Here is a 14,446-nt window from a genome sequence, read left to right as displayed (position 1 = left end):
TACGCCAACGTCCGAAGCTAGCAAGTAAAACGGTGCACCAGTGGTTTTCGTTGCAGCCAACCACTCTGATCATTAAAAACAGCTGGTTAACGCTCTCTTGCTGGTGAGTTATGGCGAGTAGTTCATCACCACCCCGGACCGAATGGTCCGGGGGATATTTGTTATTTGCAGCTTAAATACATTTACACAACGTGGTTAGTTCCAAGGGGAAATATATTATTTTATTTGTAAAACCATAACGCTAATTAAAATATTTCTTTATATTCAGTATGCTAGTTGATGTTAATAGGAAAACCGTTATGAAACATATTTTTTTGCTTGCTTCATTATTTTGCTAAGGCAATCTTTTTTTTTTCTTATGAATAATACGTGAGGTGTAATGAATGAATTATTTAAATTGTAATCTAGGTAATCTAGGTAAAGCAAAATTATAAATTTTCTCGCTAGCAATCATGTTAATTGGAACTGAATCGAGAGATTCTTTTCTAATCACAAAAGTTGCGCGTGCATGATAATCTAAACTTTTACGTTTCAAATTGACACGCAACACCTCGTTTGCATGCAGATAAAAAAACCCAATGAAAAACCGAACAAGCATCACCATTTCTCCTAATTGTTCGGTTGTCAAACTTTTTGGGCATGCAACAGAACGTTACACTGCGTCCAATTTGCCACAAAAAGTTTCCCCGAGCCAACATTTACCAATGTGTGGGTGATTTTCCATTCGTCGATGAAACAGAAAAATCGAAATCGGTTTCGAATCCTGTGCAAACCATTCGGGTTTTTTTTTTCTTTTTCCTTCCATGGTAACGTTTCATGGTTCGCTAGCTGCTGCTCCATGCTTTGAGATCAGTTTCACCACCCTTCGGACGCGTCCCCCCTCTCGTGCACCGCAAAACCACGACATCCGACTGCCATAAACAACGGGCGGAACTCGCGAAACCTAAATTAACGTATGATTATGGCTGCCCGAAAACAAGTTTCACAGTTTCATTTTCGAACTATTTCCAGCCCCATTTGCACCGTTTAAGCATGGTTTCGTACGAGGGAGGAAAGGAACTAGACTTTACCGCCCAGCGCACTCTGATAAGAGGGTTGGATTTTATGCCGTTGTTGTCGCTCTGCCGGCCGGGGGGTGGAATGTTCGAAAATGAGATCGTTCCCGTGCGATAGTGTGTCTTCCTGCTTTGCCTGCTTTCTTTACCAACATTTGCGCCGCGATACAACACAACGTGCAATGGTGCAAGAAGGGCAAGGTAGTGTTGGAAAAGGAAGCCATCACCGGGAGCGCAGTTGGTACGGGAACGGTCAGCGTAGATGAAGAGATATGTTATTGACTCGTGGAACCGCTCCTCGTGCTGTTACAGTTCATTTTGCTTCGGTACAGTTCATTTTGCTCCTCCCACCGGTGTCGGCTAGTAGTTTTTCCGCAGTTTTCCCGCCTCCAGTTGCTTGCGAACGCGTCGTAGCGCCGACGATGAAGACAAAGTAATACTTGTAAAGTAAACAGAACCACCACAAGACACCGCCCGACTGTGTAAAGGACTTGAGAGAGGACGAGGCAGAAAATCCGAATCCGCAACCTGTCGGCGGACGAGTTGGGAAAATCGGTAGCAAAGTTTATGGCGCGCTCGTGATGTGGGTCAGCGGAGGTAACCAGTGTCGGAGGAAGTTTGCGCGGAGCAAGAAAAAGAAAGTACCCCCGGCTGAATGTGTGCTGCCATTACAATTAATTTCAATTATGCCGGACGTTAACGGTGTACATGTATTATTTCGTTTCAATTATATGTGAAACGCTTCTGTGAGCTTGTGGCTTTATTGCAACTCCCTTTACCTCGTACCGAAAGGAAGAACTTTGCCAAGTATTTGGCGCAGGAGGGCGCCTCGGGACGGATCCTTCTTTCACTGTATTTTATGGTTAATGACGGTTAAAACGATAAGGGCGAGAAACTCTCTAAATTGCAGAAATTGCTCGAAGCGAAATGGCTCGAAGTTTCAACTCTCGGCATTTGCACTTTTCTGCATTTGCACTCAAATTGTGGCACAAAAAATAGTAGCACACTTTTCGCACTGTTTCACTCACTCATTCGGTTTCAATACATGTGTTGGATAGGGACGTGTAAAGGCGGTTTTTTGTGCGGGAAAAAGGTCGTTATGCACATATTTCATTTAGCAAAACTGTTTGCACTATTCCACCTTTCCCCCCGCATGAGAAACAGTCTGGCCACAATGGTGAGAGGTGGTGCAGCAATGTGAGAGGCAGGTCATGTGAAGGACATTTCATTTTAATTATCACCGATTGATAAGAAATTTAAAAAATCATACAGTTTATATACCTGATGTAAAAATTTTTGAAAACCGTACATCTCTACCAAGCAAAATGTGATCATATAGAAAATCATGGCACAATTTCTCATCTACGATTGTATATACGAGCAAAGACCAACAAAAATATTTCAACTCTGATCCTGCCATTTTTTTAACACAACACAAGACTCGTTGACAAACAAAGCTCCCGGAGCGAAGCTGGTTTTAAATTTCAAATGTTGGTACAAAACGACATGAAAACGGATGTTTAAATTATTCTTCGGGAACCTAAATAATGTATTCCAAAACAGACAACATGATTAGTATTTTCTAAAGCACGAAAAGGAAATCCATTTTCCCCCACATTCGCAGTAAATCAACATAAACTCAGAAAAATTCGTTTTTGGCATCCCGATGTGGATTTCTGACTTATAAAATAAATAATCTACGTTCATTGTTTTTACGGTTATTATACTTTGGCGGTTGTTGAAACATTGTTAACTAAATGGAGCAAAGATGTTGCTGTTACTCATTTTTGCGTTAACCAAAACTATGTAAAATACGTCCCAATGAAGGTACAATTAGAATCATAAACTAACTTACAACTCCTAGAATTGTTTTCTGTGGAATATTGATTTGGTTTGCAAAAGATAAGGGTTCTTTGGCAACCAAGTGGCATTTTGGTATATACCTAACCCTTTATCCACATCACCGTGAGTTGCGTCACATGAACAACGAAGGAGAAGAATTTAGTCGTTACAAATCTGTCAAGCTACCGCGAACATTCGGTGACCTTTATGTGTCCGTTTTGGTCTAACAATTAGATAAATGGGCAAAGCTCGCAAAACTTGATTGAAATTGACAGTTGAACAAGATTCTACACTTAACACATACGCGAGCATACTGACATATTGCCGGCTATCGACTACACCGTCATCCTGGTCAGCGAAATGAAACCTCCTTCAATGCCAGCGACAGGAGGTACGACGTTGCCAACAACCACCATCGTGTTCCATGCTGAGTTCATTTTCTCTACCGAGTGTAGGGAATTTAAAATTCAACCTTTTATCATTCCATCGTTCATCATTGTTGTACCTTCGTGCGTGGCTCAAGTTCCCGGTCCACAGGCCCCCTTTTACCGCTGGCGACGCGAGTCGTTTGCAAATGTAACGATAAAAGCGGTCCCCATTTTTACTGCGAACAAATCATTCAAATCCCACCCTCTCACCCGTCACCTCCACAGATTCTCTTCAGATCAATTCATCAAGCCAAGTTTCAGACGTCGCCGTGGATCATTAAAGCGATTTTCCCTCGAAATCTCCAGCGAGGCGCCGCCTTTCGGATGGGTTTGAAAAATTAAGCAGAATTTCAGCGTTGCCAGGAAAAGTGAGCCAAACGCTCCGGGAACTACCACCATCGTAATCCCACCGGCTGGTTTTCGCGTTCGTTAGGCTTCGTTTGGATTAGGTGCGATATAAATCACTCGATAAACCAATGGAATTAGCTGAAGCGACGGCCCGATCTGATTCATCTTTCTCCGCCATGGTACGATTAATTACGGCGTCGCTGTGCTGCTTGGTTGGCTGGATTCGGTCCGTGGCATCGTTTAAAGTTGGGCCTGCTTAATCTCGCTCATATCTTGTCTGAGAAAGCATATATCTGGAGCATCGCCAAACCACATGGAAAGACGGCTCATCTGATGCCGATGATGATGATGATGATGAATGGGGTGAGAGTACGTTTCTTGGATTAATTGACTCGGATTGTTAAATTATTGACTATAATGAATTGAATTGGAGAAGTTTCAAATATCATCTAAGAAATCTGGAAGGTTTATAATCAACGGTTATCAGCTGGTATCAGCTTGGTATTATATGTTTCGCTTTTTCGGAACGCAAAGAGTTTATAATTTCAATGACAATCCTCATCGTTTCTGTTCTTTGTCACGTTCCGTATCAAAATGATACCATCAACAGACGGGGTTGGCCCTTTTTTCACAACCAAAAAAGGGCATCGAAGAGAAGGCAGGAAAAAGGAAACAATAAATCAGCTGTAAGAGTTAAAACATGGCTTTCGTCAGTCGTTTGAAAACTAGCCATATCTTATAAAAACATAAACAAGCTCACGTAACACACGTGTTTAATCTCTATATTTATTTGATTTACTTAAGCAAAACGGACGTTATCAAATTTCCACTTACCAACAATGATGTATAAGCCCTTCGTACGTATAGCTGTCGATGGTTCCAAATGTTTAACGATTCTGAGGTGCGCTTACAATCGACAATACTTTTTCGACACCAAACTTTTTCCCACACCTTTTTCTCCTGTTTGGTTGTTCGGAGTGCGTGCTGAAAACTTTTCTGGAATGTTCGTAAAAATGTACACTTTTCCCAAAGGAGAGTCTTGTTGGGGCGCCTTGGCAGTCGCATAGACGAGGCAACCTAGTCCAAGCCGCCCAAGACGTCGTCCGTTTTGAGCTCCAATCTCATTTCTTACCCTCCCATCGGATGGGGCTTCTGGGGCAGATTAAAGCCCGGCCTACGCTCGCTCTGTAATAATTGCCCAGCGCGCTTTTCTCACGAAGCTATAGTGCAGATCAAACCCGATGATGATCAGCAAACGTTTCGGCAAAAATGCGTCAGTCTTTTTCGTCATTTCCCCCTCGTCCATCAGTAGGAGAAGGAGGAGGGGGGCGTCCAGGAGCGAACCAACGAAAGAAGGTCTATTATAAAAACATTATTCAGAAATTAACTTCATAAACAGCCCGCTCCGGGACGCTGCTAAGTGGAAACTCAAACAAAAATGGATTGTTCGCTCCGTTCCCCTGTGCCTGCCGTGGGCTTCGGATTTGTTCTTTCTTTCCTGCTCTCCTTCCTTCCGCCGCCGCCACCGGTGCGCCCTGGCAAAGCCTTTTAAGCGGATACGGGCCAAGAGTGGCACTTTGTTATGATTCGCTGTAAGGATTTCGGTTATATGTTGCCCTAGGACACACTTTTGGGTCGAAAGATTACCATTTACCCGACACCTCCTCTGGAACGCTTGGCTCTTGGCACAATCTGATCCGGGCGGGGGAAAAAAGTTTTGTCCTCGGCCGGCGGATGTTTTCCCGTTTTGTGTTTCGCGTGTAGTTGTCGGAGGACGAGGGGACGCGCCTAACGCTAAACAAATTGAAAACATTAGGCTCGGTGGGACAGTTTGCGATGAACAATGCGACAAGCGAAAGGAAAAGATTTGCGTGCTGAATGTGTTAATTAAATGAAACTTTTTTGTTTTCCGGTAGCCATGATGGATTAGATAAAATCATTGCCCTTCAATCCGTCGGTCTGCAAAGAGAGGACTATATTTTGTCTACACATTGTGTGTTTATCATTTTTGCACTTTCAAGCTCTCTCATGTTGTTAGCAGCAATATATTTGTATTTCGCACCAAACATTTGTCTGTTTAAAAAAGTCTGCGTTTTGATAATTATTAACTTAAGAAGTTGTTCAGTTAAACGATTTTTCATCTATCTATCTTTTGTTCACAATTCTTTTATGTTTAAAATCTGCAACTTCAATATTATAACAGTTCTATACTATAAATAACGAACATAATTTTTAGCAAGTTAATTGTAAAGGTGTACAATGTTATGATAAGCTTTTGTTTCCAACACTCTTTCATGTAGTGAAATACGACTTCTTGGCACGAATGCTCTCTTAACATAATTGCTCGAATCCTTTGTTGTAGTAAAAGCTAAATTAATTCCTGTAATTGTTTTACGTCATGCTTGTGCAACTCGCAACACATCAAACATGCCAACGGCCACTGACCACAACCACTGCCAAAACCGTAAACTTTTGATCCGCGCACACTTCACTTCAATCACTGCTGCACCGTTGTAACATTGCCATTCTGATAGCAATTATTTCAACAACTCTAGCTCTCAAGACGGAGCAGCCCTGAGTTGTTTGTTGAGCTACTGTTTATGTTGTATCAGTTTAAAACTGCATTTGGCTGGCCGTAACCGTTGAAGCATAAAGCTTGAAACAAACTGCTCCAACTCGGGGTATCCTAACTTTCATCTGCATCCGGCCGATGCTGCCTGAAAAAGAAAGTTTGCAACGACCCGAAAGCACTGTCACCAGCTGTCTACCGCAGAGGAGATGGCCAAGACTTTCGGAACCGTTTGCACACAAACACTCACACACTTCAGGTCAACCGCCAGCATACTGGTTTGGTTATGGGCCAACCGTTGTAATCTAGACAGAAATAATATTTTCCCCAGCCTTAACGGTGCGGGCAATCGGTGATGGGAAAATGTTTCTTGCCGGAGGAAACAAGTTGTGGAACCGTTAACGGCCGTCGGGAACGCGTTTGCTACTTTGTGCTTTCGACTAGCCCCGTTGCAAGTGCTTTTCTGCATGCTGCAGCATCATATTTTCCGGCGTTCTTTTGTATTTGTCTGCCAAAAAGCATAACTTAATTTCGGACATTTTCTGCCCGCTGACTGCTGATAATGATGGTGCACGGTGGGCTTAAATGGTAAACTCCCTACCAAAAGAGTCGAATAAAGATAGTAAACCACATTACTGTCAGAACCACAATAAGGAAGAGTCTGTCGCGGAACGGTGTGGGGTCGCTTTTAGCATCAACCGAATATGCCAGGGGAGTTCTAGGGAGGTTTAAAAAGAAAAAGATGGCTGGCCAATAGTTCTTAATGCGTAGAATGAATGCAGCGATGATTCTTTGGCATAGAATTTAACTATTAAACTTTCCTATATCGTGAAGCGGGGGGAATCTACTCGAGCAAAGCGAAGCAGTCCGTATTTATGCAAATTTCTCCCAATCCCTTGCGATTGTTGGGATTGTCGTTTCGTCCTGAATTCCCGCCCATAAATCCACCCGGTTGGAATTTTTATCTGAACTTTTTATATCCCTAATCAAACGTCGCCGTCACCGCTGTCCCCTGTCCAGCGACAGTGAAGGGCTTCATTTAATTAAGCTTGCATCAAGCTCCCGCTGACAGCACGATTTTCTTATCATCCCAGTCAACTTGAAGATCTTATCCTTGCCCGGCAGGCGCGCAAATTTGTGCGCGCATCCCCCGTTCGAGTGCGAACTAGCGGGGCAAAGAAAAGGCATAAATAATTCCGACTGTTTAGCGCGAAATCGAAAGGACGTCGCGCCGCCGAGGGAAATGTAATAATCATCTTCCTGCTCATTTCACATTTTACCCATGATTTACGCGTCGCTTCTTCAATTTCCTCACCAAGCGGTGGCGCAAAATGAAACGTCGGGTGACCCGACCGGCCGTGCGTCTACGTTTGACGTGGCATCGAAATGATTTATTTCCTGCGCGGGGACGCACGGCTTCCTCTGCGTCCCGATGAAGCGTGACAAACATCCGTGTACAGCGTCAGAACGGCGTCAGAAAGATGTCCCGTGCGCCGCATGGAACCATCGCACCGAGAGCATGGATGGATGGATGGATGGGTGGATGGAAGGAGAGGGGCTAATGTTGGAATGTCGAGATGACTGCGCGGCAATGGACGCTGCGTATCGCATTATCTGCTTCCTTGAACCATCGTACCTGTCCGGCCATTTATTTCTACATTCCGTGCTGGCCACGTCGCCGAAGCCAATCCCGAATGAAATGTGACATTCGGCAGCGGGACGCCACTGTCGGCAGGCCAAGGGTGACAGGCAGGGTCGTGTCAGAAAAATGTGATCATCCATGTTTGTCCTGTTTTCCCTTGTATTTTCCTTTTGCTTCATCAGAAGCATTCGAAATGGCAAATTTTGTTTGTTCCTGCTACTTGGAAACAGGTGTTGGAGGCCTGTGAACGATGAAATTTAATCAGATCTGTCAGGCTGAGTGTAGTTTTGTTTCTCTAAAATACGAAAACTGTATGTTGTCGCAAAGGTTTTACGCCATTTTCCCATTGCGGGCATGTGCGAACACCAGAGTGTTAAGCTACTATTCATGTATTTGTGAATTATCATATTGATGATGGACAGATTTTCAACAAACATTCCCTGGAAAAAATTGGTGCAAAAACATGGAAAGGTATGGCTTCTTCATATGCTTCATACGAAATGTCGATCAACGATGAGTTGTAGTCTCTAATCATCATACCAATTCTGAGACTTTGTTTGTTTTAGAAATGAGCAAACCAAATGTTTTATGGTGTTGAGAATTGCAATTTGAGTGAGAAATCGTTTTGATAATACAAGAAATTTCTTGAGAATTCGTCCAGGGAAAAAAATTAGTCATTTTATTCGCTTATTCCTTTCCTCATTTATCTTGCCACCTCTGTGACCCACTTTTGGATCCTTTTGCCTGTGAGTTCCACGGTCAAAAGACATCCTGATGCGCCGTAACAAGGATAGTAGAAAACGTTTGTAACACATGGTATAAATAAATTTCAAGAACCATTGGAGCAGAAGATTTGATTTGTATAGAAAAAATCCCATCCGCTGAAAGGCATCTCTACTGCCTTATTTCATAATGATCTATCTTAGGTCGCAAACTCTTTATGTTTATTCCAAGTGAAACATACAACTGGTATGTTGATAAGATGATGGTATTAATGTTGATTTATTTTGGTATTTATACATTTACAACCGGTTCACATTAAGAGCAATTCGAGGAGAAATGTTCAAATAATCCTTAGAACACATTTTTTCTTTTTCACTGTTTTCACTGTTTTAGATCCTTTTTGATGGGATTAAGTGTTTTAAATGGTATTGGGATTAAGTGTTTTAAAAACTGGAAAACTGTTAAGTGTTCATTTCTTCTCTTTTTTTTGGCTTTTGGAGAATTCTCACGACTGTAATTATCATAAAAAAGGTCTGGAAAACAATTAATCCATCTGGGATTAAAAATGTTATAGGATATATGTATTTGAACACAATTGTACGCCGAATATGTGTACCATCTTTTGAATCATTAACGTAAGAGCCATCATTAATGGAAAACCGTACTAACATGGAAGAATGTCATATCTGTCGTGACTCCCGCGTCACCAAACATTCAACGAACAATTCACCGTGACCAAAGGATCGGAAAACTCTTCATTTCTCCGTCCGTTCGTTCCACGGACACGCTCATCCATCAATGATGCATGGAAGCCGTGTCCATGTTTTCGTAGCGTCGCGTCATTCTGCCAGTGTTTACACACACACACACACACACACACACACATTTACAATCTGCAGTAAACTGTCATGAAGCTGAGCACTAAACAAGTTCCTTTTCTTTCTTGCTTTCTTTCCCGTGTCCCCTTCGCAGGAGATAAAACGCCGAGCGGATTCCCGACGATCACCCAGAGTCCAACGATTCGAGTAATTGAAACGGGCCACACGGCCGTGATGCAGTGCAAGGCGACCGGATCGCCGCCGCCGAAGATCTACTGGATAAAGGACATGAAGCGCGTTGATATGACCAATCCACGCTACAGCATCAACAGCGAAGGTAAGCGACCTCGCCCCGCTCGTTATCCGGGCGGAGCAAACGAAAGGCAAACACTCTGACGCAAGTAATACCGTCTAATCTAATGGTTCATTTGGGCAGGCCAGAAACCAATTATACGTGGAAACGCTGCCGGAGCCAAATGCCACGCACGGCGTAAGTGCGTCCACTACCGGGCTTTGCGTCTTCAACGTCCCGGTTTGCTGTACCGGACATGATTAGACACATAAATAGACACACACACACACACACAAATACACACACCGGCGGTGTCGTCCCAGAAGCAAACGTAAATGAGATGCTTGTTCATTACATTTATTATGGATTCGGTACCGGTTTTCCCCCGAGCGATTTTCCCAACCGATCGGTCCGAAGATTGTCGTCGCGTCTGTTCGGGGCCACCATCGTAACCACCGGGCGCTCCGCAGCAGCACCAGAAGACGTCCGGTCGATGCATCACTTAGTATCGAATCGGACTCGAGTGTCGGCTGCAGGGCGCACTGGTAAATAATTAATGTTACTTACAAAGCTGTTTGTGCGAGCGCAAACCGTGTGCATCTTTATTCCTCTCCGCTGGCGCAAACAAGCTCGGCAACAGCACCCGAACCTGTGTCGTACGTACACGTACGGAACGCAGTCGCACCGGATCGGATCTCTGCCATCGACATAACTGTGGTTATGCTTGGAGCAGAAATTTACGTAGTAAAATGTTCTCCCTCTTTCGGTTGTCTTCCATCGTTTGCCCTTCCCCCACTGGAAAAGGGGTGGAGGACGGTAGGAGGAGGGGTCATTGTGTTTGTGGCAATCGGAAAAGCTTCCCCAGCTGACCATCACCAGTTTCGGAGCTGGTGGCGGTTTGTGGAATGGTGCTTCCTGCGAAACATACCAACGGTTGGAGTTCCATTTTATTACGGAAGATATCGACAGAGGGTTTTTTTCCCCCTTTCGCCTTACGATGCTCTCACTCCGGATGTGGGAAGAAAAACTTGCGGAACGAACCATCGACAAAACCGCATTACGGTGGTTGTTCACAGATGCACACATCGAGCAGCAGTTGGCTCGGTTGCTTGGTACTTATGTATTTTTCGTGCCTGATCAGATTTCGTGCGGAATTCGCTCCGGACTTCGGTTCGACGTTGGAAATACTTTATCCTGAGAACATCAAAGTTTTCTCAACCATATCCATGTTCCCGCTAAACAACACAACCATTTTTCCCAAGAAATGTAAACAATTGGAAGTTCGACATCCGTTACTCAGGTCATTATAGGGAATTATTTTTAAAGGAAATCTTTTAATGGGATATTTCGCCCCCATGTTGTTTATTTCTCTCGAAGTAGCTCTCATTAACACTAGAATACATTGCTTTGGAATCTTGCCCGAATGCTTTTTAATGGTCATTTTGACCGCTCTTTTTCACACGTTATAACTTCGTCATTTTTGAAAATTTCCCGTAAACCCGCAAACGGTTACTGTTTAGTATATTTGTTGGCTATCTAGTGGCGCTTTCAGTTCTTTTATGTAATACTTCACTAGCTGAGTGTAAACCAAAGAAGATCAAATTCAACCAAATTTTAGTCCTTTTCAACTTTTATTTTTTCGAAATGTGTCATGTAAATGTAAAAAAACTTTTTTTCGCTTAGATATTATTATTTTAGATATAAAAAACAATTTCATATTTTTAATGACGGCTCAAATTGAAAATGTTTATTTTCCATTGATTATTTCCGTCCTGTGCTTCGTTCCGTTATTCCGTATGCGGGCATTTCGAAGCGTTTCTCGGGATACGTTACTATGGGAATTGGTGATATTTTCGATTTTTGATCGAAAAAATTCAACTTCGGACTTTATTTCTTTACACCGAGCTAGCAGAATAATGAAGAGGTGGATCGAAAACCTAAAACCGCAGAAATGACTGCTTTAAAGCATTCTAGGAATCGTCAAGCTTGGAATTTTAAGAAAACCCTTTTTTTGGAAAATATTCAGTTGTTTCCGAGCTATCAAAATCGAAAATTGTGTTGCGGTCAAAACGACCGCTGTTTAGATTCTATTGTTAAATAATCTCCTTTTTACATTCTCTCAAATTAACAACTTGAATATTGGTGGTGTGTTACATTCTTTTTACGTGTGTGGATTTTTTTTTCATGAAAAATAACTTCTTCCTATTTCAGCTCGATTATCTAATCAAAGTGGTAGATAAACGCTCGAGAAAATTTTCCTTTACTTTCGTCGCCGTCGGTATGAAACAACACATATTCAACACATCCATGCATGTTCGCGCGCATTCCGGGCACCTTTATGAATTTTCCACCAACCGAGACACGGTCCGAGCTTTTCGGTATCGCGATGCATTAATCATGGGTGAAATTTTCCCATGCTAATTAATGAGTAATACGAAACCCCGGTCTCGTCCAATGTTCGCTTTTCAGCCCGATTTCCACCCCGCTCGCTGCTTTTCGCACGACATGCTGATTGAACGGCAGCAGCAGGTTTTCCGCGTTGCCCGCGGTCGGACCGTTCTACCGTCATTGCTCGTACCCCCCGCTTTGGCGGTAGCAATGCCCCCCGCTCCGATTGCTCCACGCATCGATTGACGCAAACGATGATGGTGAACTCCGCAGGGAACCATATTTTTTGCCGAGGAAATTATTTATGAATCACGGGCTGCGCGCGGGCGGTCCTTCTTTTCCCCGGGATCAACCCGACGCGAGCCCGAGCCGAAAACCGAAACACGGCGCATTCCGTGGGCCTGGCAAACGGGCGGCACAGTTTTCGGATGTTGGATTTGCTCCTAGTTTTGTCGTATTGTTAATAAATGTTGCCAAATTTATGTCAATAAATTGGTCCCAGCGGATGGAGGTGGTGGGATGGAAAATTGGGCTATCCGGTCACAACCTTCGCCGCGCACCAATGTCCGTAACAGTTCGAATCGATTGCTTTCACTTTATAATGTGCTAAAGTTTTTGTTTTGTTTTTGCTGCTATTGGCGCTGCTCGATTAAACCCCACGCTGGGCAGGCACTTGGCTGTTTTCATCTTTCTGTTTTGTTTACATTTGTTTGATTATTTATTGTCGAAGTTTTCTTATTTTTAAACCATCGTCGAAAATATTGGTGCAGCATCAAGATCTCGTTTCAATAATTTAAAAAGACCATAAAACCATGATAGAAACGTAAGCATGAAATTGGAAATACTGAATCATAGGTCAAACGAATCACTTATTCATACGTTCATCTTTATGAAATTACACAATACTCATAATTTCTCGAAATTTGGGGTAAGCAGGGTTTCTAATTTCTTGTCAAATTCATGTTTTTCAACATTCTAAACCAAGTTTCCTATAACCCAGTATGTACGGACAAATAGACTTTACAAAACGGCTTAAACAATAAGCGTGGATGCGAAAATGGGTTTTCAATTAAAACACAAATCCAGTTAAGAAACAACATTTTAATTTCAAATGTAAGCGAAATTTACATGATAAAGGTTTATTTTATTCTGTTTTTTCCTGATCCTTTTGGTGGAACAATGAAAAAAATCATATTCTATAAAAGCTATTTAGCTAAAAATTGAAAAACTAAGCAGTATAGTTCTACAAAAGAAAGTTTTTCTAAGTGCATTATACCATGAAAAATGAGTTCCTTTATTCGATTTATATTAGGTTTTGCTCAGTAAGGTATTATTGTTTAGTTGCAATTGTAATTATTTATGATGTAATGTTTCAATTAATTGTATTGATATCAATTTTATCATTATTATAAAATATCACTTCGAATATGGAATTCATGCGTTGTAAAGAATCAAAAATAATTCCAGAATATCGAAAATGATCATAAAATTCAAACCCAGCGATGGAAAGGACCAAGAAACCATGATATATAACACGGAACAGAGCGAGCCATTTAAATCCAAATTGCATTTCCATTAGCATGCATACCTTAGCTGAAAGTGGCAGTCCCTTGGCCACTGGCCGTGGACTGTTGAGGGTTTTCCCCAACGGAGTGCAAGCACAATGCCACCTCCCTTCCTTCCTCCCTTCGGAACCTTCGGTTTCGGACTGACGCTGGTAGTGTTTCTGATTCCGAAAAATACAACATCCCCCGAAGGGGCAAAGCAGTATCTGACAGCAACAAATCATAGACAGCAATTTCACGGAAAGATAACAAGCGGTCCACCACCACCACCATTGACTTTGACCCCGCGTCCTGTACCGCGCCACCAGCAATCGGCACGAGGGGCAGCCATGATGAAATCGGCAGTGAATCTCAACGGCCCTTTTCCAGCGGGAGAATCTCGGCTTATTTCCCACCGCCGAGGTGAGGTGTGGGTTTTTATGTTTTTTCTTCTCCCCCCCCTCCCCTCCATGTCTTTCTGGTGCCCGTTGCTGGCCCGCTTTTCCGATGGCCGGACTCGGAAAGGCACTCAAAAACCCTGCCGGCGACCGGAACGAACCAATTTCCATAAAAGTTCACATATCATCATCGTTAAATTGCTTTTTCCCTTTGCTAACTTTCGTTCTAAAATCCTCCCAGTGCGGGCTTTTTTTTCCCCGGGCCAGTGCACACTCGTACTGCCCTCCCCCACTCGTTTCCGGGGAAGCGACTTCATCTTGGACCCACCGCAGATTGGTTCGTTATTCCGAAGGCCGGAAAACGCGACGTCCGCCGATGCCCCGTCCCCTTTCGTTCGC

General features: G+C 43.1%; 1 protein-coding gene across 1 annotated transcript in view; it reads left to right on the top strand.

Annotated features, from left to right (window-relative positions):
• Positions 1-14,446, top strand: part of LOC131293552 (tyrosine-protein phosphatase Lar) — a 152,970-nt gene that overhangs the window by 83,350 nt on the left and 55,174 nt on the right. The window contains exon 4 of the mRNA XM_058321629.1: positions 9,580-9,762. Within this exon, the coding sequence (XP_058177612.1) occupies positions 9,580-9,762 (183 nt within the window). The remainder of the gene's footprint in view (positions 1-9,579; positions 9,763-14,446) is intronic.

This window comes from Anopheles ziemanni, chromosome 2 (genome assembly GCF_943734765.1).
Source record: "Anopheles ziemanni chromosome 2, idAnoZiCoDA_A2_x.2, whole genome shotgun sequence".
Taxonomy (NCBI): Eukaryota; Metazoa; Arthropoda; class Insecta; order Diptera; family Culicidae; genus Anopheles; species Anopheles ziemanni.
This window is presented reverse-complemented; position numbering and strand designations above follow the sequence as displayed.